Source organism: Lathyrus oleraceus, chromosome 2 (assembly GCF_024323335.1).
Source record: "Lathyrus oleraceus cultivar Zhongwan6 chromosome 2, CAAS_Psat_ZW6_1.0, whole genome shotgun sequence".
Taxonomy (NCBI): Eukaryota; Viridiplantae; Streptophyta; class Magnoliopsida; order Fabales; family Fabaceae; genus Lathyrus; species Lathyrus oleraceus.
This window is the reverse complement of record NC_066580.1, coordinates 18,562,431-18,589,307: the sequence shown is the minus strand read 5'-3', so window position 1 is coordinate 18,589,307 and position 26,877 is coordinate 18,562,431. Positions and strand designations below refer to the sequence as shown.

Here is a 26,877-nt window from a genome sequence, read left to right as displayed (position 1 = left end):
GATGGCCTCCAGCCTCTTTTCCTCAATCAGGCTCAACTCCTCATACCGAGTTCTTACCCATTCAGCCTCTTGCAATTTCACGTCCATCAGAACTCTCAACAACGAAATCTGAACCTCAACTGGCAACACGGTCTCCATCCCATACACAAGTGAGAAAGGCGTTGCCCCAGTAGATGTACGCACCGAAGTTCGATACCCATGTAATGCAAACAGCAACATCTCATGCCAGTCCTTATAGGTCACGACCATCTTCTGCACAATCTTCTTAATATTCTTATTGGCTGCCTCAACCGTCCCATTCATCTTCGGACGATAAGGTGAAGAATTGTGATGCTCGATTTTAAATTCCCGGCACAGTTCTGCCATCATCTTGTTATTGAGATTAGAACCATTATCAGTAATGATTCTTTCGGGAACCCCATATCTGCAAATGATGTCTCTTTTCAGGAACCTGGCAACGACCTGCTTTGTCACGTTTGCATAAGAGGCTGCTTCCACCCACTTGGTGAAGTAATCAATAGCCACCAATATGAACCGGTGCCCATTCAAAGCCGTAGGCTCAATCTTTCCGATCATATCAATGCCCCACATAGAAAACGGCCATGGGGACGACATCAAACTCAACGGGTTTGGAGGCACGTGCACCTTGTCAGCATAAATCTGGCATTTATGACACTTCCGCACGAAATTGAAACATTGGGCCTCCATGGTCATCCAATAATAACCTGCCCTCAGCAGCTTCTTCACCATTGCATTTCCACTGGCATGGGTACCGAACGACCCTTCGTGAACCTCTTTCATCAATTGGCTTGCTTCTTTATCGTCAACATATTTGAGCAAGACCCAATCGAAATTTCTCTTGTACAAAACCCCATCCTTATTCAGATAAAACACCATGGCCAACCTCCTCAGAGTCTTTCGGTCCTTCTTGGATGCTCCCTTAGGATACTCTTGGGTTTCCAGATAGCGCTTGATATCGTAATACCACGGCTTCTCATCGTCAGGCGCTATGTCAACAGCAAACACATGAGCAGGTCTATCCAGACGTCCCACCTCAACACTTGGGAACTGATTCCACCACTGCACCTTAATCAAGGCGGCCAGAGTAGCCAAAGCATCTGCCAAAGGATTCTCTTCTCTAGGCACATGATGCAATACCACCTTGGTGAAAAACGTCAACAATCTCCTCGTATAATCGCGGTATGGGATTAAATGAGATTGATGCGTATACCACTTTCCGTTAACCTGATTCATAACCAAAGCTGAATCTCCATATATAACAAGATTTTTGATCCTCAAATCAATCGCTTCTTCAATCCCCAGGATACAAGCTTCGTATTCAGCCACGTTATTGGTGCACTCAAATGTCAGCCGGGCAGCAAAAGTAATGTGGAATCCTTTCGGCGTAACCAAAACAGCACCAACACCGCTACCATTCACGTTAACGGCCCCATCAAACATCAAAATCCATTCGGATTCAGGGTCAGGCCCCTCCTCCGGGATTGGTTCCTCGCAATCTTTCGATTTGAGAAACATGATGTCCTCATCAGGGAATTCAAACTTCATCGGTTGATAATCCTCAATGGGTTGCTGGGCGAGGTAATCAGACAATACACTCCCCTTGATTGCTTTCTGAGAGGTATACTGAATATCATATTCGGTCAAAATCATTTGCCACCTCGTAACCCGTCCGGTCAATGTTGGCTTCTCAAAAATATACTTGATTGGATCCATCTTGGAAATCAATAAAGTGGTATGAACCAGCATATACTGCCTCAGTCGGCGAGCAACCCATACCAAAGCACAACAAGTTTTCTCGAGCAGTGAATATCTTGTTTCACAGTCGGTAAATTTTTTGCTAAGGTAGTATATGGCATGCTCTTTTCGACCAGACTCGTCATGCTGCCCCAGTACGCACCCCATAGACCCCTCGAGAACCGTCAAGTACAGAATTAACGGTCGTCCCTCCACATGAGGCATTAGAATCAGAGGCTCCTGCAAATACTCTTTTATCTTTTCAAATGCCGCTTGGCAATCATTATTCCACCTGATCGTTTGATCTTTTCTCAATAACTTGAATATAGGTTCGCACGTGGCTGTTAGATGAGATATGAACCGTGAAATGTAGTTCAATCTACCTAAGAAACCACGAACCTCCTTCTCAGTTCTTGGTTCAAGCATTTCTCTTATTGCTTTTACTTTAGCAGGATCAACCTCGATTCCTCTTTCACTTACAATGAACCCCAGCAATTTACCGGACCGCACCCCAAAAGTGCACTTGTTCAGATTCAACCTCAGTCTGAACTGTCTCAGCCGGTCAAACAACTTGGCCAGATCTACCAAATGTCCTTCTTCTGTCTGGGACTTTGCTATCATGTCATCAACATAGCATTCGATTTCATGATGAATCATATCATGAAACAAAGTCACTATGACCCTCTGATAAGTAGCATCGGCGTTCTTGAGACCGAATGGCATCACCTTATAACAAAAAGTGCCCCACGGTGTGATGAACGTTGTTTTCTCCATATCATCTGGCGACATTTTGATTTGATTATAGCCAGAAAAGCCATCCATGAAGGAAAACACCGAGAATTGAGCTGTATTATCTACCAACACATCAATGTGAGGTAATGGGAAATCATCCTTCGGGCTAGCTCTATTCAAATCCCGGTAGTCCACACACATTCTCACCTTCCCATCCTTCTTCGGCACCGGCACAATATTCGCGACCCAAGGTGGATAATTAGTGACAGCAAGGAAACCAGCATCCAACTGCTTCTGCACTTCCTCTTTAATCTTCATTGCCATCTCAGGTCGAGTTCTGCGCAACTTCTGCTTCACTGGAGGACAATCTGCTCTCAACGATAACTTATGCACAACAATATCGGTATCCAACCCTGGCATATCTTGATAAGACCAGGCGAAGATATCAACATACTCTTTCAACAAGGCTACCATTCTGCTCTTAACATTTGCCTCCAAAGCAGCCCCAACTTTCACTTCCTTTCTGACCTCGTCGGTACCCAGATTCACAACCTCGACTTGTTCCTCGTGCGGTTGAATCACCTTCTCCTCTTGTTTCAACAACCTGGCTAACTCCCCCGGCAGTTCACAATCTTCTTCGCCTTCTTCTTCGGCATGATAGATCAGATTGTCGAAATCATATGAGGGTGTAACAGGATTGTTATCAATGAGATCCGGCGAATGATCGCATCTGCATGAATGTTGATTCATGCATTGCTTTAGAACCGGAGTGAAACAAATTGAAAAAGGAAAATGAAAACATTGCCATTTTTATTTTGTTTTAAACTGCAAAAATAAATGAAAAACAGGGAACACCGCTTTTAATTGAAAAATATCCTTTTATTTATGATGCAAATATTGCAAAATGAAACATGAGGTGGCCCTTACAATGAACCATTACGTTTCGGGCAAAACATAAGGCTTCCATGCAAATAAAATTGAAAACAGAAAATATTACTCTTCAAGTAGAGTGACAATGATGATCTTTTCGGCCTTCCAATTCTGGACTTCCATCCCTGGTACGCACGGCTTTATCCATTGATCTATCTCGCAATCACTGTCAACTCCTTCACCCACCATACAGACGTGATCTGGATCCAGCATTCCAGCACTGGTGAACGTGAATGACGGACGACGTCCTCTACCTTGTCCAGACGAGCCTCGGCCCTACTGATAACCCACTTCGAATCTATCCTTCTTGGCGGCGATGTCCATCATCTTTCCCCAACCAGGAGCTTCCCCACTCTTCACCACCTCAACAGCCTGCTTATACGAAGAAATGGACGGCTTCTCCTCCTCTTTGGCAAAAAGAGCATTCTCCACCTTGACGGTTTCGAATGCTTGACTTGGAGTTTCCCATATCTCACCGTCCATTTCAACATATTTGAACGATGATAGGTGGCTGACGAAGATATCCTCCTCTCCGCAGACTGTGACGACCTGCTCGTCCCAGATATACTTCAATTTTTGGTGCAAAGTCGAAGTCACTGCCCCAGCAGCATGAATCCATGGTCTACCCAACATGCAACTGTATGTCGGCTGAATATCCATGACATAAAATACCGACTTGAACACCTCGGGCCCGATCTTCACCGGGAGCTCCACTTCCCCAAACACTGCCCTCTTCGAACCGTCGAAAGCTCTCACTATCAGGTCAGTGGGCGTCAAGATCAACCCTTCACAGTTCAGCTTCGCCAAGGCTTTCTTTGGCAACACATTTAAAGATGAGCCAGTATCAACCAACACGTGCGAGAGCACGGCTCCTTTACATTCCATAGCAATGTGTAATGCCCTATTATGATTCCTCCCATCCACAGTTAGATCTAAATCAGTGAAACCCAACCCATGACTGGCATTGACATTTGACACCACCGTCTCTAACTGATTGATTGTGATCTCTTGGGGAACATAGGCTCTCTTTAGTATCTTTAATAAAGCCTCCCTATGCCCCTCGGAGCTTAGCAACAACGACAAGATTGAGATCTTGGATGGAGTATGCTGCAAATGGTCAACAAGCTTGTACTCTGACTTCTTGATGATTCTAAGAAATTCTTCAGCTTCATCATCAAGTTCTTTCTCCGACCCACCAGGCGCCGGTGTCACCACAGGAGTACCTTCATTTATCACTTGTTTCCCTCTTTTCCTGGATAAAGCCTCGACCTTATCTTTCTTTTCTCTCTCTCTCCCTCCCCATTCCTCAAGGCGTCCGGTGCAAACAACCTTCCCCTGCGAGTGAATCCACTAGGTCCGGCATTATCCACCTTTGAAATAGTGGTTTCACCTGCAGCCTGATCCTCCAACTTCTCCCCATTACAATATACTTCCCCACCATAATGCCACGGCACGGCGTCATCTTTGTCATAAGGAATTGGCCCAGGTACCGTGATAGTAACTGGAGTCGCATCGGCCAGCGTTGACAAATCAACCGGGTCGAAGTAGATGGTTATGGTGGAGACATCTTCTTTCCCCGAATCAATCTTCTCAAATCTGAGGCTTCCTTCATCCATCAGCCTCTGGACAGCCTCCCTCAACGACACACATCCATCAGGAACAACAGTGCATGCAACACAACAATCATCACAACCCGGGAAGACCCCATTCTTCAACAGTTGTCTTTTGACCTCAGCCAACGGAGTCTTCAACTGATTCACACTTATCAGCCCGATTTTGCCCTCTTCAGAGATTGCATTCACCCCCATTTGACCATGCGCAGGCATGGGATTAGCATTCACATTTGGAGATGGTGCAAAGTTGATTGCCTTAGAATCCACCAAGTCCTGGACCACATGCTTAAAAGCTTTACAGTTTTCCACGTTATGTCCAGGGGCACCTGAGTGGAATTCGCACTTGGCGTTCTCATCAAAACTGGCCGGCCTCTGATCAGGACTCAACGGCGCCAACGTCCTCAGCTGAACCAACCCCAAATCCTTCAACTTCTTCAGCAAGAATGAATAAGTCACAGGTGGTCTATCAAATTGGCGATCGTTCATTCGTCCTCTTACTTGATATCCGGCCCTCTGCGGTCTCTGTTGAAATGGTTGTCGTTGTTGTTGCGGTTGTTGTTGTTGCTGTTGTTGATTATCAGCAGGAATGGTTACCGCAGCAGTGTGCTGGTAGTAATGCTCCCTGCTTTGTCCCCTCTGAGCATACACAGCGTTGGTGTCACCCTCCTTCTTCCTCTGACATTTCCAAAGGGCTTCTTCGATCCAGACGACGAAGCATTACCCTGTATCTTTCCCAGCTTCAACCAACTTTCAATTCTTTCTCCAGCCACCACTATATCAGCAAAGTTGGTAACCGGGCATCCAACCATTCTTTCAGCAAAGGTCCCCTGCAAGGTACCCATAAACAGATCTGACATTTCTCGGTCTACCAACGGAGGTTGGACCCTGGCAGCCAGCTCCCTCCACCTCTGGGCATATTCTTTAAACCCCTCGTTAGGCTTCTGAGACATACCCTGCAATTGGGTACGGCTAGGAGCCATATCAGCGTTGAATTGGTACTGTTTAAAGAATGCATCACCAAGATCCTGCCAGCTCTTGATGTCAGAAGATTTCAATTTGGTGTACCATTCCAAAGACCCTCCAGACAAACTGTCTTGGAAGAAGTACATCCACAATTTCTGGTCCATTATATAAGCAGAAATCTTACGGACGAAGGCCTGGAGATGGGTTTCCGGGCAAGAACTCCCATTGTATTTGTCAAATGCAGGCGCTTTGAATTTTTGCGGGATCACAATCCCCTCAACCAGCCCCATGTTAGACATATTAACAACCCCTAGAGTAGCATAGCTTTCAAGAGCCCTGATTTTCTCCGCCAGCACCTGAATCTCTTTGTTTGGTGGTTGGACACCGTACTGCCCAAACTGTTCATTTAACATGGAGAATTGATCTGCTTCTCTGTCTTCCTCTCTATCCTCTTCAGCCCCGAAGAAAGGAGGAAACAAGCTATCCTTCATATTGTTACCCATCGGACCTGGTCTACCACTTGTGGCAGCACCAAAACCCCCAGCATTATTAGTCACTACACCAACAGTTGTTTTCTTTCTGAGATCTTCCCCATCTCTGGAACCACCAAGGCCGTGGTTGGAGACCCCCTCTAAATTGACACCACTATTGGCAGCCGAAGCCCGCTCGAGCTTTTCCACTTTATCAGCAAGCGCTTTTTGCCCCACGGCAAACCCTTGCATGACATTGATCAGTTCATTCATTTTCTCCTTCAGCTCGAGAAAATCTGCGTTGGGTAGATCCATCAGCCTGGGTGTGTTGTGTCTGGTAAAGTATCTGTGTGGACGGGTTGTGTGCAAGGGAATGACTCTACGCGCACGAGCAATGATTCCTGTAACAACCAAGCACGTTAGAAACTGACACCTGCAAAATAAAAGACAAGTTATTATGATTATGCATGAATGCAATGTCTATCCATATGAGGAACACTTTGCCTTTCGATCCTGGCTTCATCGAGACAGATAATAATCCGGCAGCAATATTCTGACATTCATCGAATGATTTCATCATACAGATCAGAGAATTATGATTTAGCAAAGATATCACCCAACCATGTGTGTGCTATGTGAGTGCATACAGGAAAGCAAATAAAGCTTGAAGATCGATCCCTGAATGAAAATAACCATGGCATATCAAAAGTGCACAATAAGTGCGAGAGTCATACATCGAGTCTGATACAAATCAAATACAATTCTCCAGAATCAGAAAGAAAATACAAGCAAGTGAATTCCGTCAACAGGCCTGACGGTAATCCAACATAAATGATAACAAAAGGCTACGCTGAAGAAGGTCCCACAGAGGGCTCTGCGTCATCTACCATCTTGGCAAACTTCACAGCAAACCTGAGTTCGGTGTTCTCCTGCTGTAATCTTCCTATCTCCTTCTGGTGAATCTTCATCTATCGGAAATAATGATCTCTCTCAACAATGTAGTGATCTCTCTCGGCAATGATCTTCGCGTTTTCCGCTTCCTTAATCTTCAGCTTTGCCTCCCACTCGGCGATAAGGGTTTTGACTCTGTTGTCCCTCTGATCCCTCATAAGGATTTGTCTCCTCTTCTCATCTTCGATGACCTTCGAAGCTCTAGCCAACCTCTCCTTGGTGACGTCATGCTCCTTCGTGGATGACTCCAAAGCTTGGTTAACCTTGCCATAATAAGTGGTGTCTATCTCAAATCGCTTCACCACAAGAGCATGCCTCTTATCCTGGTCTTCCATTTTCCCTTTGATTTCCTGATTAGCCATTTGGATCTTAGCAACACTCATCTCCAACTCAGTATTTTCTGCCTGCAGCTGATCTCTGGCTTCCTTCATCTCAAGGAACTCTTCCGTGCTAACAGAAGAACATGGCCCCTCAATCACTGGACACCAAGGATCACCTCCAGGAAATGGTAGATGTGTGAGCTCAATCCTCTTCCTAAGCCAATCATCAAATGGAGGAAATGACTTGCTATTAACTTTACCAAAAGGAACCTTGCCCTTCCTCTGAATGTCACGCCACTCATCAGACACTTGCCTCAACTTTGTCTGATTGCCCTCAATTGGGAAGTAGAAAGACTCCTGAATCTCTCGTCCAAGAGGAGGACCCTCCACAACAAACCCCATCTGTCTCCTAAGAAGCACCGGGTTGTAATTAATGCAACCTTGAACTCCTATAAGAGGCACATTGGGAAGACTCCCACAACTGTAAATGAAATCCCGTCCAGCCATACCATTGTGAGTCCAAGCTATGTCATTGGCTCGGAAACCCATCAACCTGACTGACCACTTGACAGTAGGGTCAAGAAAAGCAAAGGCACCCCTGGAAGGTAAATACCCCATGAACCATTTGTACAACAACTGAGCACAACATCTGATCAATCCCCCACGCCGCTTCTCGTTCCGATTATGGACCGAGTAATACACATCCCCAACCAGAGTAGGAATAGGATTCCTCTGTATAAACAACCGGATGGCATTAATGTCCACAAAGTTCTTCAGATTAGGGAACATGATGATCCCATAGATGCTCACAGCAATCAAAGCACAGACGGCCCTCCAATTACCCACAACAGCCTGCTCCTTGGCTCTAGCCTCCAAGAAACTCAGATGAAAACCAGGTAACTTTCCCTTCTCCTTCAAACCCCCCTTAGTCATCTCTGGGCTCAAATAAAGAGCACGATAAATCTCCACAATATCAGGTTCCCCCTTGGTGACATAGAAAGGAATCTGATCTCTGCTCTGAATACCCAGGATACTAGCATAGTCCTCCATCAAAGGCCCCAATAGGTAACCCGGGAACACGAAGCATCTCAAACCCGGGTCATAAAACTGGAGAAGAGTATGGATGGCGCTCCTATCACTGTCTGTGAGCCTGAAAACTAACTTCAGAATACCACCTTAAGTCTCACGGAACATCCCCACATGGTCAGGTGTAATCAATGCTATCATATCTCTCAGCAAACCAATCTATGGGTCGAAGAAACTGTAGACGACGTCGTCTTTCAAACCGGTCCTCATGTCTGGAACAAAGAAATCTCTCATCCAGGATCTCGATCAAGAATGTCCCCTGCATATGGATAAACATGTGTTAGATGCAGATAAATGCAAAACGTGAATGATGTTGATGTATGAATGCAATGCACTGTGCCATCCTCCAAATCATCTGAACATCTACTGCACTGAGTTACGGCCTCTGAATTGATCACAACCATCTGAGGGAATATGTAACCACAAATCCGACTTAGGGTTCCGAAATAAACGGAACCTGAGGATATATCACCATCACCACTGTCACCACAAAGAAGACACTGAACTGATAGCCTCAAAATCATCTGTATCAACCCAGGGAATCCTGAAATAAACGGATCCCCACGGATAAATACCACAGATAGAACTCCGGCATCTCGGAAGTAAATCCATAAATCCGACTTATAAATAGAACTCTGATCAATAATTGAACCATTAGTCGCCATCAAAGTCACCATCAGACCATGCATCTGTAAGAATCAAACCCTCCCCTCACAGGTGATATCTAATCAGGTCATCCTAAGACGGATAATGGTCTCGACAATCGGGCAAAGATACTCAACGGGTTTGCCCTTTCGGGTGTGCCACTGCAACTCTCATAAGATCGTCTAAACCAAAGATCCGGGAAAGATCGGTCACCGAAGTCACCAGCTCAGATGAGGTGACTCAACCAAAGTGGATACTCCACAAAGGAAGAGCACTCTCAAATAAACCTCGTCCGGCTTGTGGTATGTCACGTTGCTCAAAACATGTTGACCTAACATGAGAGGCAACATGAGACCACTCTAATCCTAGGTGTATACTCGGGCCTGGGTTTTAGCCCCACTCAGAACACCCACCCCAAATCAGAGGAACCACCTGTACAGAAGACAACACAATGATAGTATGATGCATGCAAACATTTATGCAAATATATACACAACATAATGATCATAAATGCAATAAATAGAACAATAAAAGCAACCTAAACTATCCTAGAGAATGCTAGGAGTGACTCGCTTAGGGAAGATGGACCAGCAAGAGGTCAACTTCTTATTTCCCCAGCAGAGTCGCCAGCCGTCGCATCCGCGAAAAACAACCGGCGGGCAAAACAAAACAAACAGAGCCGCCACCGTGCGTTATTTATCCCAAAAGAGGGAAAGGAAACGCTCGAAGTAAACCTGGAAAAGACATGGTCTCGCGACTAGAGAGAGAGATGGGATCGGGAGTCGGTTATGCGAAGGGAAGGTATTAGCACCCCTACACATCCGTCGTACTCGACGGGATCCACGCTCAAAAGAAAAGAAGAAAGGTTGCTAAACACTGCTCACAAACTGCACACACACACACTGGAAGGAAACACAGATGGAAGAAGAGGGGAACGGGCTCGCTAGGATATCGCATCCTATGCCTACGTATCTCATCTGGAATGAGAATCAGAGCTACCGTAGTTCGGCTCACGCACGCCGAAACAAAACACACACACAGACGCTGAGACGTCAAAACAAACACACAAACACAACCTGGAAACCGAATGCCAATCGTTGGACTTACATCAGACTCCAAACAAACAAACACACACAGGAAACTGACTGCCAATCGTTGGACTTACGTCAGACTCCACACAAACACACACAGGAAACTGACTGCCAATCGCTGGACTTACGTCAGACTCCAAGCAAACAAGAGGTTAACTGGACGCTGAATCGTCAAAAGCAACGAAAAATTTGAACAAACAAACCAACAGGGAGTCTGGTACTCGAGCCTGCTAGCTGTCAAGCAAACACACACAAAAAGAAAAAGGGTGCCCGGAGAGATCTCGCACGATCTTCTGCCTACGTACCTCATCTGGTATGAGGATCAGGGTAACGTAGTTCCCCTTAACAGGGAAAAAGCTTCTAACCTAACCAGAGACTGGGAAATGACAAACTAGAAGGGAGCCTGACTCGAGCCTAATAGTTATCATGTAATCCACAATGGCCCTAGGTTGAGGTTTCTATCTAACTTGCACAGGGAGCAAGCTATCCTAAACAGCACAGTCACACATACAAGCACAATAAAGCAAGTACACACACTATATGCACACAATTCGGGCTCATACAAGGCTAGGCTGCAAAAGCAAGCCAACTGGAATGGGGTGTGGTTAGCTCTTAACCCTAACATTGAGAGTTAGGGTGAAGCAGATGAAATAGGAAGTGAGGGTAAGACCTCACAGCTCTTATCCCTGGCCTGGGAGAGCTTGACTCAAATAGAATGTATGGGAGTTCAGAATGTAGGAACTTTTCTCCACCAGTGACTGACACAACATGATCTTGGGTTATTATCCACAATGCATCAACACAAGGTGTGTGAGCAAAGTGAATGACACACTGAGTAGCAGGAGATGGATTACACATCTCTTTTATCTGCCAATTGCCTCTTAAGAGGTCTTTACCTGCTTGGCACAAAAGTAAATATTCACAAGCATTGCCTCTTAAGGAGGGCTTCAGACAGGTGCCTGCCCACATAACAGGACAGGTCTTCCAGACTACATGAAGTCAGAGAAAATATACCTCAATGGTTAAGCAATCAAGCAAAGCAAAAGCAAGTTCAAAAGAACTCAAAGCAACTTAGGTACCTGTGAAAAATCTAAACTAATCAGTTCAACTGTACAGGCAAACAATCAATAGGCAATAGCAAGCAGACAGACAATGCATTAGGCCACAATGAGCAAAGCACAAGCCATTAGGCAACTTGTTCTCAAAGCCTACAAAACAACTCAATATTAGCCAACATCAATCAAGTAATCAACTCAAATGAATGAGCCACTCCAATCATGGCAATGTGTCTTTGAACCTGAAATCCACAATCTAAACAGTGAGTCCAAACCACTAGGTCAAAGCCTAGGGTCAAAAGTAGGTCAAACATTCAAAACAGAACTTGAAATTTAACATGAATCAACTTCAATCACATCTTGAAACATTCCAAAAGGTCTCATATCAATATCATTAACCAAAAGCATTTCATGATCAATTGAAGTTCAAGGCAATTTTAAAGCTCAAATGTGACCAACCAGAATGAAAAATCTCAATTAAATTAGAAATGATTCAAATAATTCCAAGAAAATTCATGATCAATCCAAACATTCATAACATGCATCACACAAAAAATCAGGGCAATTGGAGATCATTTGGCATGGCAAACACATCATACAAGTTGAACATCACAAGGTGTGACACAAATTGTCACACCAACTTAGCACATTCATAAAACAGAATTGACAATTAATAAAAATACCAAATCAACACCAAAATGTCAAGCAATGTGTCTAGTTTCAACATGCAAAATTTCAGAAGCATTGGATTAAAGACCAGCATTTCCCAACATGATAACCAAGGCAAGGTCAAATATGGACATGTACTCAAACATTCTAGCACCAAAAAATATCCAGCCAAGCACAATTTTGAAATTAATGATCAAAAAATAATAGACAAGATAAGGATCACAATGCAAAAAATTGGAGGTCATTTGGTTGAATTTTCAATTTATTATGAATTTTAGAATTTCATGGAAGAAATAAAAAATGAAATGGAGCAAGCATGGCAAATATGAAGGAAATAGTGAGAAAATACAAGGCAATGTGAAAATGCTCTCAACCAGACTCGAACCGTGTACATTTTTGAATCCAAATGCGTGCTAACAACCAAACGACAGCGTTTAACCATAAAACCCTAAAACGCTCGCGCTGCATGGCAATTTGAAATCCGCAGGAAATCCATATGCGTTTCCCAGCAGAATCCGCAGGAAACTGGAAAATGCATGAATCTCTTGAAGAACACGATGAAGATCATGAAGATCTTCATCCAACTTTTCCAGATTTTTTCAAAAGTTCCAGAAATGAAAAATGAGCACAGCACTCGAATCACCAGGTCATGTACATGCAAGATCCACAAATCATTCATGCAAAAACATCAAAATATGCTTGGATCGAAGGAATTACAAATCATCATCAAAACTTTAATTACATGTAACTTTGTGTATGATGCATCATTTTACTCGATTCAAAGCTCAGATTTATCACCATTCAAAGATCTTCATAACTAGCATAATGGATTGGAAAATTAAAGAGGTCGAAAAACCAACCTCTTGATGAACAGAATTGAAATCACTTACTTCCAATCCTTGCCACGCTTCAATCCTTCTCCAATATGCTTCTTGAAGTAAATGATGATGAACTGGAAGCTTGAATGCACACGAATCTAGCTCAATCTTCAATTGCCATGGATGCTCCAAGCTATGAACATGAATAATACAGCCACGATTTCCTCTGAATTCTTGTCCAATTCTACTCAATTATGCTTCATGATGATGAATTAATCAATGAAAAGTGCTTAAGTTTGAAGAATTTTGGAAAAAATGTGAGAGAATTTTTTTGAGAATTTGGTTGAATCTAGATCTGAAATGTTAATTCTGAGCAAAACAGTTATGATTAAGCATATATACCTCATGCTAATCATGTTTGAGAAATGTTTAGGGCAAATGCAAATGTGATTAGTGAGTTTTTTGGTGCTTGTGCAAAAATGCAATTTCCATCTCATGCACCCCCATGCACGTGAACAGTGCATGTTCTGGCCCAAAAATGGCTTAAAATGATTCCATGCACACTTTTGAATTGATTTGATATGCATATGTTCAACCAAAATGAGTTTATGAAATTTTCCCCAAAAATCTTCATGAATGCACCAATGATCATGCAATGAGATTTCATGCCAAGTGATAGTATGCTTGGAAAATACATGTTACAAGGATCAAAGTGCAAAAAGAACCACTCAAATTGGAGTTTTGGTTTGAAAGTTATGCTCATTTGAAGTTTAAACCACACTTTTCCATGATTGGACCATATCTCCTCAACCACACACGAGAAATCCATGATCTTGGACTTTTTGGAAATGGGAGAGAAAGATATTCAACTTTCATGTTGGACAAAATTTCATTTGAAGCTTTCTTGATAATGTAATCTTGAGTTGAAGTTGGTCCAAAACCTTTTCATTTTTGGAAAGTTCAAATTACAGGTCACTTGCTATTTTTGGAAAGTCTTGATCTGACTTCAAATTCTTCAATGTTGATGTTTGAAATGTCAAATGAGACTTGTTTGAACATGAATGAGGCATCTCTAACCACTTCCCACCTCCAAATTCACAATTGACTGTGCAGTTGACTTCTGTTGACTTTTGTGGGCCTCAGATGATTTGATCATGGACTGATGCATTCTGAGCCTTCAACCCTTGCTGGGATAACTCCCCCATGAAACCCTAGCCTATACAAGCTCAATAAAATCATATGAAGATCTCCATCTCAATAAAGACCTTATCTCCTTGCAAAACCCTGACTGTTAGGATGCAACTGATTAGGGTTGACCAGAGGTCAAAACCCTAATCCCAAGGAACATGATCAGGCACAATGAAACTCTTGGTGATGATAAAACCATGATGATGGTGATATACTTTGATAAATAAGATAACACTCATCCTCCTTGAGGAATCAATAAACCCTAATTAAAGCACAAACCCTCAGATGGCTAGTGATCAATTCATGAGACTCTCAAGCTAGAATCTTTTAACCTCTCTATCTTCTGAGCAAGACTTAGGAGGATGACTTCTTATTATCAGATGATATGCAATATGCAATGCCTAATGTCCTAAAACATGAAATGCAATGTGATAAGCTAGTCCCAAGAGAGGAGGGCAAATTTTGAGGTGTTACAGATACCCATAGTCTTCACATATTATTTTGATCAATAATTCATTAAGAGTTTGAACCTTGTTTGCCTTGGAAGCCCTAATTCATATGGGTATCTTGTGTGACTTCCTCAACAAGTTTCTTCAACATTTGATCAAATATTTCAAGTGGTACTTCATTATACATAATCCCTCACATATATGATCCTCCATGAGTCCCAAATATCAATAAAATGTCAAGTTTGCAAGATGGTTCATGGTGGTTCACCAGAGAAAGTCAACTAGTCAAAACTGGGGTTCCCTAGACCCTATCTCCTACAATGTTTGTCATATGAAAATTATTCCAAGAACAAAGTTAATCCTTATGACGTTCCAAACAACTTTCATGTTGAAGTCAAAATCTAGTTTTGCTTGGAAAGTCACTTTTTATGGTGAAAGATTATAGGTCATTTTGTCTAAACCCTAGTTAGGAGGTCAACTTGCAAGGACCATAACTTGCTTAATGTTCATGATATGAACTCCATTCAAGATCCATGATCAAATTCAAGATGTTATCTCCAACATTTATGTTAGGAATAAGTTCAAATTCAACTTGCAAATGCATGTGTCAAGAGGAAAGATTATAGGTCATTTTGGGCTATTACCATTGAACAAGTGATTTTCCTCAACTTCTAAAATGCATAACTCCTTCATGCCAAATCAAAATGAGGTCAAGCTTTTGAAAAAATTGAATAGGTTTGAAATAGCTACAATTTTTATGAAGGAACATTTTCCATTTGAAGTCCATAGCAAAAGTTATTCAAGGTGGAAGAAGTGAACATTTGACTTAGTACTTAGAAAATTCTCAAATATGCTTGATTTTCCAAACTTACACCTCGAAACTCATCATGATCCAAGCTACAAATGGAAAAGTATTCAACATGAAAGTTGTTCCCCTTGATCGCATGAATTGGAGATGGATTGCATCATTCTTTAGGCTCAAACCATTGCCCATGCATCAATGCAACTTGGTTTCCAATTTTGGCAAAATTTCAAGTGGTGCAAAGATCAATTCCCTTGCCTATTTAGACAAGCACATGGCCTCAGAAATGATATCAACGCCTTTCCCAAACTTTTCCAAAAGAACTCAGACCCTCACACCATAGAATTTCTTGAGGATTTCTTAGAAATCGAGGTTGAACTTCACTTTCTATTTTGAAGTTCAAACTCCAAGAATTCATTGCCTTTTCCATCTCAATTGATTACTGCAAGCAAGAGGAGAAAGAATCAAGCAAATCCAGATCAAGATCAAGCTAAATCGAAGCTACTCGAAGATGAAATTTCAGAAACTTCTCTTCTTCGATTCTCCCTCATTTCTCAATTATTTCGATTGATTTTTGGTTGGCTAAAGTCCTACCAATGTAGGCAACAAGATTGAGTTGCTTTGAGGTTAAACTGAAGCCACTCAGTTCATGATCCTCAAAATTCAAATTCCTGTATCTTTTTATATACTTGGAATTGGAGAAAATTGAGGCCAAATTCGAGCTCCTGGGCATTTTCTCTTTGAAATAGTGTCCTTGCTTGTCAGTTTTCCTGAAGTTGAGGTTGGACCAGTCCGATGATGATCATCAAAGAATATGACCGGAGCTAGGGCTCCGGTGGTGCGTTGGCAAGTCCCAAGCCATCTGATCTGGTTCAAATGTTTTAATCTTGAACGTTCATTCTGATTACCACGTGTACATTGTATTGACCAAGGAGCATGGTGGAATGCGCGTGTGTGGCCATCAGATCTGCCACCTCAATTAATAAGGGAGATCTGATGGACCTCGTTTTTTTGAATTTCCTTTTAATTTCTGAATTTATGTTAAATTGCTTTATTTTGTTTAATTCATAATAATTTCATTTTTAATCCAAAAAATTTGGGACTTTCACCAAAAATCTTTAAATATTTTTCCCTTTCATTTTCTGAATTAAAATTAATTTTTGGATTAATTTTGATATTTTCATGAATTAAATATTTTTGTGCATATTTTTAATTGTTTAAAAATACTTCTGACTTTTCAAAAATCATGAAATTTTTTGTCTAAGGTCCTTTGACCTTGGTTAACCTAGGATAAATCTCTTGCCCATTTATTTGGTGTTTTGAAGAGATTTTAGGTTTTGACCAAATTAAATTGTATTTTAATGAATTTTTAATTTGATTTTTAATTGATAAAATGTGTAAAAATTATGTTGAGCTATTTTTATGGTCTTGTGATGTTTGACTATTTATTTGGGCCTTAGTCAAGGTTGATTTGAATTTTGTTGAATTAAAATCATTGGATTTAGGGGATTGATGAAATGTACATTTCATCTCCCAAAATGAATGAATGATTTTAATTTGATAAAATTCCTTCCATGATCAATTTGTGTTTCTCTCACTCCCCTCCCCTTTCATCTTCATCCATATTCTCTCTCATTCCTTTCATCGACTAATGAAATATCAAATATCCTAAGGGTAATTGGTTCATCAATGACCTTGTGTTAGATGAACCAATACAAGTATGGATGAGATAGGTTCATCCCTCTTGATCTTTTCTTTTAGTGTGTGGTATGTTTTAGGAGTTTGGTTCATTATACCAAATCTCTAACATGCATTAACACCTAAATTTTTATTGTCCGGCCTCAGATAGTTGTGACTTCTACATAAGTCCAATTACGATTGTTTAACATAGAGCTAAATTTGACCCTCAAGGCATAGCATTCTAGTAAGTGGAAGTGTAACTCTCCCCTTCTTCATGGCATTGTTTGGAGACTTGACCGTTTTTCCTTTCATGGGAGCTAGTGGCATACTTGTGAATTATCCAAGTTGGAGCCCTTCTCATGGAAGATGTCTTGGTTCAAGGATCCATACTTGTGAATGAAGGGTTGAGTGTTCTCCAAAGAATGGCTTAATCAATTAAAAAGCGAAACACCATTAACCTTTGACTAACTCTTGTTAATATTGCTTTTCTTTCAAGTCATTTACTTTATGCAATTTAAATTTTAGTCATTTATCATTCATTTACCATTTACATTTCATTTAATTTGTTTATGTTTATGTCATTTTCACTTTGCTCATTTGAGCCATATCTTGTGATTGTACATTGTTTGTGTGTTTTGGTTTTGTTTATGGTCTTAGGACTTTAAAATACCAAATAATAACAAAAACCCTAAATAAATCGGCGGACTGTTGATCTTGATCTGAACCTTTGGACTTAGGATTAGAAAACATTCCCTGTGTAAAAAGGACTTGGCCAATGCCATCATTTTGAGACTGAGTTACTGTGAACTGTGCCTTCATCTGATGCAAGCCTTGGATCTTGTTCGAATGCATCTGCTACTCTGTCTTGGTGCTAATTGTCATTTTGATCTTACGTCTGATGCTTTCTTCTGAGTTGATCAAGGAATATTTCATTTGATACATGAGAAGACAAAGAAGACTGCTAGCTTTGGGATTTGCTTGCTTTGATGTGGCTATCTTTATTTGATGCCTTGATCTTCTTGAAGTTTGGATATTGCTAATTGCTTGTTGATTATTGTTTGATTCAAAGTCCAAAGGAAAAGTGGGTTTTCTATATGACATTCTTGTCTATTGGATTGCATCCCATTGGTCAAATCTCTTCAACTCTTAAATTTTAAGTTTGTACTCAGGATAACCTCTTCATCTCCTCCCACTTCTTAAATTTCAAAAATATCTACCCCTTTTCAAAAAATTTATTTGCTTGTGATTTCAAACTTAGACATTGTTTAAATTAGAAACTTTGGCCTTATGCCAATGAATTTTTAAATCTTTTCTTAAATCAAATTTATAAATAAACTTAATCATATTGACTTAAAATTTCAAAAGACAAAAAGAATTAACACCCCATTCAAATCTTTGGCCTCTTTGTTCCCTTTTACTTAAATCTTTGTTAAAATTAATTCATCAACTTCTTTGAAATTTTTACCATGAACTACGAGGTTTTAATCCCTCATTTTTATGTTGGTACATAGGCACAAGACTGAAGGTCTTGTCAAACACAAAAATATAATCAATTAATTCTTTTCTCATCCTCACACTCTATTTTCTCCAACATCATTTATACCAAAAACACATACACACATAAAAAAGGGCTCCCTAGGAGTACCTATGACACTTTGGGTGCTAACACCTTCCCTCTATATAACCAACCCCCTTACCTATAATCTCTGGCATTTTATTAGTTTTGATTTGAAAACTTCTTATCTTTGGGTTTTGTTTGTACTTTTCCCTTTTCCTTTGGAAACAATAAAAGCGTGGTGGCGACTCTGGTTTTATTGACGTTAAGCTTATCCATAGCTTGATGGTCATGAATTTACCGCTACAACGATGAAGAATGAATAAGATATCTTCAACAAGAAGAGGAAGGTGTAAGAGGATTTATTTTCCTCTGGTGTTCAGTCAGATACTCCTTGGAAGTTGATCGTGGACAAACTTGTGCTCGAGAAGGTTTCGATGGAAGAACAAATTAAGAAGCTCAAGTTGAGACTACTAGGGGAATATCAATAGGACCTTGTTTAGATTTTATTTAGTTTTGTTTAGAACTTTTGAAAGTGTACTCAAACTTTGTAACTCTCTTTGAATAATGAAATGAGTTTCTTTTAGTCGTTGTTATTTGCCTTTTGATGTTTGTAATTATCTCTTAAGTTCCTTGAAACTTTTAAAAATTTGTATTTTAATTGCATTCATGCATATGTCATCACACTTGCATTTTTTTTTATCAAAATAAAAACTCATTTTCGTCATTTCTTCTCTAATAGTTTCCACACCGAGACCCTCACATCGGTATAACACCAGAGCTAAAGCCCGACGTAGAATGGCCGAGCAAGAGCAAGAGATGGAAAGAGTCAATAAAGAGCTTACATATCTACATGGGAATATAGGTCAAATCATGGAGATGTTGCAAGTAATACGTGCAAAGATGGATACTCAACCCACAATTGTTTCTGAGATCGTCAATCCAGTGATTAATCCTCAGCCAATAGTTACTACTCCAGCAACTTGGCCTCCCTTTGGTCTTCCTCATGGTTTTGTGCCTCCCCCTCAAGGAAAATCCACTCAACACACAGTTCCACTAACTACTGAAGTTAATCATGTGATTCCCACTTTTGCACCCACTTCCATGCACACTCGACTTCAACCGTACTTCGATGATCATCAACAAGTGTATAGTATATCTGATATGTATGAAGAAGGTGATGAAAGACATGAAAAGCTGAGAGAAAATGTTGAAACTATTGAGAAAAGGCTAGAAATGGAAGGTGATCAGATCTTTGGTGCTGCTGCTAGAGAAATGTGCATTGTATCTGGATTGGTGATCCCCGCAAAATTCAAGACACCCAACCTTGATCAATATGAAGGAGCTACTTGTCCCAAAAGTCATCTCATCATGTACTATAGAAAGATAGAAGCTGACGTGGACAATGACAAACCCATGATCCACTGTTTCCAAGACAGTTTGAAAGGTGCCTCTTTCCAATGATACTTGACCCTTGATCAGACTCGCATCCGTTGTTTCCAAGATTTGTCTGATGCTTTCATTAAATAATACAAGTACAACATGGTTCTAGCTCATGATAGAAGGCAATTGTTGAGCATGTCCCAAAAAGATTCTGAATCCTTTAAAGAATATGCACAAAGGTGGAGAGAGACTGCATCTCAAGTGGAACCTCCATTAATTGAAAAAGAATTGGCAGATTGGTTCGTCGACACAGTGCGACCATAATTTTTTTAAAGGATGGTGGGAAGCATGACTGCAAGTTTTTCTTACTTGGTGGCCGTGGGTATCAAAATGGAACTTGGCTTAAAAAATGGCAAGATGATTATTGCAGCTAGTAATTCCAACAACAATAACAATACCAAGAAATTCTCTAGCAGTTTCCATAAGAAAAAGGAAGGAGAAACAAATGCAGTGATGGGTAGTGTCACACCCTGATTTTGGCCCTGCAAATTTTCCCAATCAATCATTCATTTGCATTCCTCCTCATGACCATTTCATCTGGTCATGAGGCTGTCCACCCACATTTTTGTTTAGACACTGTCATCACTTGTCGTTCCATAACTTTTAGATTTTCACCTTTTCATCTGACCTTAGATGTTTGATCTCCATAGTCGAGCAAGACTTAGAATCTCTTTCTCATTTGATAGGATCTGGTGGAATATCATGACTTTCATTCTTATGTTTAAATCCAATCCATGTTTTGTCTCCCTCATAAAACATTATCTACTTTTTGTTCCAATATATCATCCATGTGACCGATCGCTTTTATGTTGTCATATTCTTAGTACTCATTTCTTTTTCAATGAAATTATGTGTCAAGTGCAAAACGTTTTGTTTTTGGTCAGCATTCATATTCATTTTCTGCCCCTTCATGATTCTAAATTTCCATTCATGTTTCTTCATTCACATTGGGAAATTTTCCATTCATATTCAGAATTCCCGCCTACTCATTCATGTTTCGATTACTTTATTCATGTTCAAGAAGTTTCTCCCATTTATTCAATCATAATCATCCGTTTACATGGAAAGTGATTAATGTAATCTTAAAGTATCTCACATGAATACTTGGAAGTTCTAAGGCAAAGAACAACTATGTTTTGCTACAAGGACACCAATTTTCATTCACATCCAGTGTTATATTCATTACAAATCATGAGATGTTTCTAAGCTTACAAATTTACAAAATGGACATTGGGACCAAATCGAACTCATCCCAAAACCCCAAAAAAAATCCTAATCCCTACTTCACTCTTGATCCTTGATTAGTGTCGTATGCCATTGTATTTTCATGTGCAAGATAGTTGGATATCTATTATTGAGAGCCTTCATGCTAATTCTTTCCATGTTGTGTGTGATCTGCAAAGGACCAACCAAAGATGTAAATCTATCATGCATTCAAACAAGACTCTAAGACGTCATTCGCATGTTTAACTATGTCATTCATGAGCAATGCATTGAACATGTGTAAAAAGCCATACCAAAGCCATTGAAACTTGGTCCAACCATATGTGTTTTCGAGTCATTGAAACAAACCAAGTCCAGGCTAATGCCAGCCTGATGCAACAGAACGGGAAACACGCATTGATACATTAGGGACTCACGCCACGAAGCAAACCATCATGCATATGGCAGCTCACCAGAATATGCCATGATCTAAAATTCTGCACAACATCAAATGCATCAATTCCGCATAAATTCACGACTCTGCAATTTCACAATTTGGTGTACGAAAAGAGTCAGTATCTTAAAGCGGTAAAGGCTTGTAAATACTTCAAGTCTAAATATCCTGACATTGAACTCGTACCTGAGGAAGAATTTTTACGCGATGCTCCCAAGGATATCAAGGATTCCTTTTTATCGAAAGACAGTGCTCATAATCTGATGCTCAAGAGACTCAATCTTGAGCTATACCAGCATAGAAAGCTCTGCAAACATCATGCGAAACTGGAACAACCAAAGAAAGTCCTTTTGGATACTATTGCAAACCGAAAGAAGTTCCTGACAAGTCTCCCTTCACATCTCAAGTCTCTTGAGAAAGCATCATTGCCTGTTCAAAATCAATTAGGAATTATGCATACTAAGAAACTAAAGCAGCATCATTCAGCAGAGTTGCTGCCACCAACCCTTTATGTGATTTACTCACAGCTATTAACTCACCAGGAGGCCTTTGTAGAACCCATTGATTTGAAGGTCGTAGGAAGCCTGAAAGGTGCTCCAGCTTTGGCTCGTAAGCAAACTCACAAGGAAACCGAAATTTCCACTGTCGCAGAGAATTCTAAATTGGAAGATGATGTTCCCGATGATGAAGAAGATGGCCAGAGATGTAGAAAAAGGCCAAGGAGGGTACAAGTCAGGGAGGGCTCTAATCAAGGGGGCATTTCAAAGTCATCCACTTAAAATCATTATCCATATGGCTTGAGCTTCCTCACCAATCAGTTAATCTTTTATTCAAGAGGCTATAACGTTCAATGCTCAGAGAGCTTCACATCCTTACAAATGGGCTCAGCATCTGTCAGGGATTGATTTCTTGCCTGAAGTATCTCCATTGCTCCCCACTAAGAACAGTGAAACAGCAAGAAGCGAAGATGTTATATCTGGTCTCTCATTATAGTGCCAACCTGCATGTTTTGTTTCCAAACAAGCAAAATAAAAGTGCGCATCAGTCCAATAATAATAACCATAAATCATGACAGCAGACCATTACCACCACAAAGGATGAGAGCATATGCAGGTCCAAATCGATTTGTCATAAAATCTGATTCCAACAGGCTAAATTCAAACTCGCAGATGTTTGGTTTTTCTTTCATTGAGAGCTTTAGTAAATACCATAAGTACCTGAGAACCAACATAGTTCAAAGAGAATGAATGGAAATAAGCCATGACAATAAGCATTTTTCATTTCATATTTACCACAGTAAAACAATGATGGCCAAACGAACCCTGCAGCGATGAGAAGCACATAGATATTTGAGACTTTTTCCAATTTACAACAGTAATTTTTACCTGTTACCCAGGGTAGAAGGTTAGGACAAGGATTGGAGAGGGACCGCCAAGTTTGGGCGAACAATGTCAGAATACTCGCGCTCCACCACACGGACAGTGGCCTAAGCTTTTGATCACTACCAGCAGTACGGAAAAGCAGAGGAGAGGGACCAAAGAGAGAATTTTTGAGGCCTCTCACAATCGGAAGAGGACTACATAAAGAAAAGAAAGGATATGTTAAAAGGAGAGCATCAGCCGAAAAACCCTAAAAGAAATTCAAACGAAACAGAGTTTAAAGAACCTAGTGGTGGTATTCCTTGGAGAGAATTTCAGAGCTTCATCTCGACACCTTTTTGGACGGAGCCTTTACTCATGGCGGAACACGCGAGCGAACGCACACCGGCGGTGAGTCGACGTACGAAGGAGAATTTGCTAAAAGGGTCCAAGTGTGACCTTTTCCAATCGCCGTCAATCTCGCCATGACTTGTAAGTCCTTTCTCGTACCATGCTTTATTTGATCTAATCTTGGCGACCTTTCTCCACACTGTTGACCATAGTTTAGGGGGGGTGTAGATTTTGGTTTTGGGGTTTCGTCATTCCCTTTTATTCTCGGATTAAGCTCCTCCGGCGTCATCCTTGAAGCTTTATGTTCTTGGATTTTTGGTTTGCTTTTCCTCAAGCTGGGATTTTGTTGTTTACTTTTCTCTGAGAATGTTTGATCTTTTAGGGGGAGAGACGAATGTTTTTCTAACTTTCTTTTCAGTTTTTTTTTCTTTTATTTATTTTGGTCTTAAGGCAATTAAAACGCACCCGCAGGATTACCGTGCCATTTAGTTGTCGTTTGGCTTTTCCTTGCAAGCAGCTTTTCATTAACTGCTGCCTGCTAGCATTGATGATGATTGGCCTCGTCATTTGCACCCAACAGCCATGTGGCTAGGGTATGTCCATTGGATTCCCATGTTCACTTCCATGTGGGCCAGTTTTGGTTAATGTTTGTTGACCCGAATTCAACACGGTCCAAACTTTGATTGGGCTTTATTCTTTTTGAGGATCCATACCCCGTGGCCCGCGATGTACCCCTTTGTTTTTTGTTGATTAGCATTTCCTTTTGTACCATTTTCATCCGTAGCTTAAAAGTTGTTGACCTTTGGCCTGGTGGGGGTGGAGCTAATTTGTTTCCCCTTAGTTGTGGTTTCGATACCTATCTGGGACGTATTTGGGTGTTATGCATGATTTATTTTTTATTGTTTCTATTTATTCTATTTCTTTTTATGCTTTATCCTCATTTCTTCGACATTTGTAAATTTCAGTATTTATTTCATGTTTTAAACATCGATTTTCTTAACTTATGGATTTGGCAATTCCCGCGCCATTTATCCATGATTTATTTTTATCGATACATCGACAGTATTTTCGCTGCGTTTTGATTAATCATATATGACGTTTCAATTATCGTCAATATGCATAAACTGGCTTTGAGCACAGTATCTAGGATTTTATTTGTCTGCTTCTTTTTAATTTAATTTCCATCCTCTTTGCACGTTCTTGCGTTATGTGACTTTGATTCACATCCTCGCGTCCTGATTTTTATCTGTGCACGTCCCGATGTTGTTTCTTTCAATTTAATTTTTGAGTGTCTTATAAATATAACTTGTTGTGTTATTTATTTTCTTCACATGGCTTACTCTTGGGCCTTCTTACAATGAGACAGTTCCCTTGCACCTACACCTACTATTGTTTATTCATTGATTGATCCGATTTAATTATTTCATTACTTCGAATCCCCATTCGACAAAATGTACCCCCACTCCCATGGCATGTAATAATTTTATCGCTTTTCATTTCTTTATTTGCTTGATTGTTTAGTTAGCTACTAACACAAGAATAAAATCAACCATTTCCAAAAGATCAAAAATAATGACTCGATCCAACGTCGAGTAATTTCTCAATAAACAAATCCATCCATTTCTATTTATTCCCTTTCTTTCAAACCTACATTCAAATCTTTCTCAATCACTCATCAAATGCTTGATCCAACGTCAAGCCATTTTCAAAATAAAAACTCAAAAAAACTTAATTCATATTTAAGACCTTTTCAATAAAGATGGAAGTGGAACGTGATGGATACTGCACACTTCTGAGACTAGGGTTCGAGATGGATGTCTCGCCTATCTTAGCTCTCGCCATCATCCAAATCTATCTATTCTGTTTCTCTCAAACATTCATTCAATTTTCTCTTAAGCGTCCATCAATGCTTGATATAATGTCAAGCCATTTTCACAATAAAAACTCAAAATACTTAATTCCTATTTAACACTTTTTTCAATAAAGATGGAAATGGAACAGGGTGGATACCATGCACTCCTGAGATTAAGATTCGAGGTGGATGCCTCGCCTATCTTAGCTCTCGCCATCATTTAAAATTATCAATGTGGTTTCTTCAAACCCTTTCTCAATCAAATTCAAAAACACTTAATTCTTATTAAATACTTTTGCAAATAAGATGGAAATGGAACGTGGTGGATACCACACACTCTTGAGACTAGGATTCGAGATGGATATCTCGCCCATCCAAGTTCTCGCCATTACTCAAAACACATCAAACCAATCAATTTCTTTTCTCGCCGCCGTGCAATTGACCCTTCAAACCCTTTCTCAAACGAAAGGTACTTTGTTTCAAAATAATGCAAGGCAATGTTTCTCCACCTGTTTTGGGTAGTCCAACAATGTTTTCGTCGATTCAACACAAAGTAGCTTTCGCTAAAATCGACCAACAAATAAACATTTTTCTATCCAGAACTACGTAAGCCTTGATTTCTCTATTGAGATACGTAGGAGCAGGATTTGTAAATCTTGTCAGGCCCACTAATAAAAAACTTAGGTTTAGTCCTTCGTCAAAAATCCAAAAACATTCTCCTCTCTTCTATTCTTTATTTCCCACCTAATAACTTGAAAAGCCTAACATTTCAAACTAACACTAACGCGCACAACCAATCTAACGGTTCCCGTTGAGTACAACGGACGTGAGGGGTGCTAATACCTTCCCCTTGCGTAATCGACTCCCGAACCCTGATTTGGTTGCGATGATCAATATCATTGTCGTTCTTTCTTGGGTTTTATCGATATTTCCCCTTTCCTTTTTAGGAATAAATAAAGTTTGTTGGCGACTCTGTTCAGTCCATCATTGCGAGCGTGCGATTACGCTTCGCTAGGTCGTGTTCTCATTTTCCGAGATACGACAGATGGCGACTCTGCTGGGGAGTACCATTCCCTAAGTGAGTCAAGCCTAGTTAGGACGTTTGTGTGCCTTTGTTTGTTTATTGTGTGGCTTTTCCTTATTTATTGCTTTTATTATCTTTATTCTTATATTGATATATTTGTTGTATATTGGTTCCACTGTGTTGGGTACTTGGATATTTGATTGCAAACCATGTGGGAAAGACTCTACACCCGAGTCTAGAATGAAAAACATAAGATATGATGATGGTTGAGTAGTACAGACTCCCGAGGTGAATACTTCATAAGAGTCGGTACGAGAACCTCACTTAGAGTAGATCCTTTTGCAAATATTGTCGCCCGAGGTGGATACCTCGTAAGCTTCAATGTTTCAAAGGGGTCCATGACTCTAAGAACCTTTTAGA

The 26,877-nt window shown here is 40.5% G+C and overlaps 2 protein-coding genes across 2 annotated transcripts; both read left to right on the top strand.

Annotated features, from left to right (window-relative positions):
* The first annotated feature begins 19,570 nt into the window (after positions 1 to 19,570).
* LOC127121679 (uncharacterized) lies at positions 19,571 to 20,236 on the top strand. Its single transcript, XM_051052132.1, has one exon. The coding sequence runs from the start codon at positions 19,571 to 19,573 to the stop codon at positions 20,234 to 20,236; it is 666 nt and encodes a 221-aa protein (XP_050908089.1).
* A 255-nt stretch (positions 20,237 to 20,491) lies between these two features.
* On the top strand, positions 20,492 to 22,688 carry LOC127121678 (THO complex subunit 5B-like). The gene is made up of 2 exons (XM_051052131.1): positions 20,492 to 20,665; positions 21,989 to 22,688. The coding sequence occupies exons 1-2, from the start codon at positions 20,492 to 20,494 to the stop codon at positions 22,649 to 22,651; spliced, it is 837 nt and encodes a 278-aa protein (XP_050908088.1). The 3' UTR covers positions 22,652 to 22,688.
* Positions 22,689 to 26,877: the final 4,189 nt, after the last annotated feature.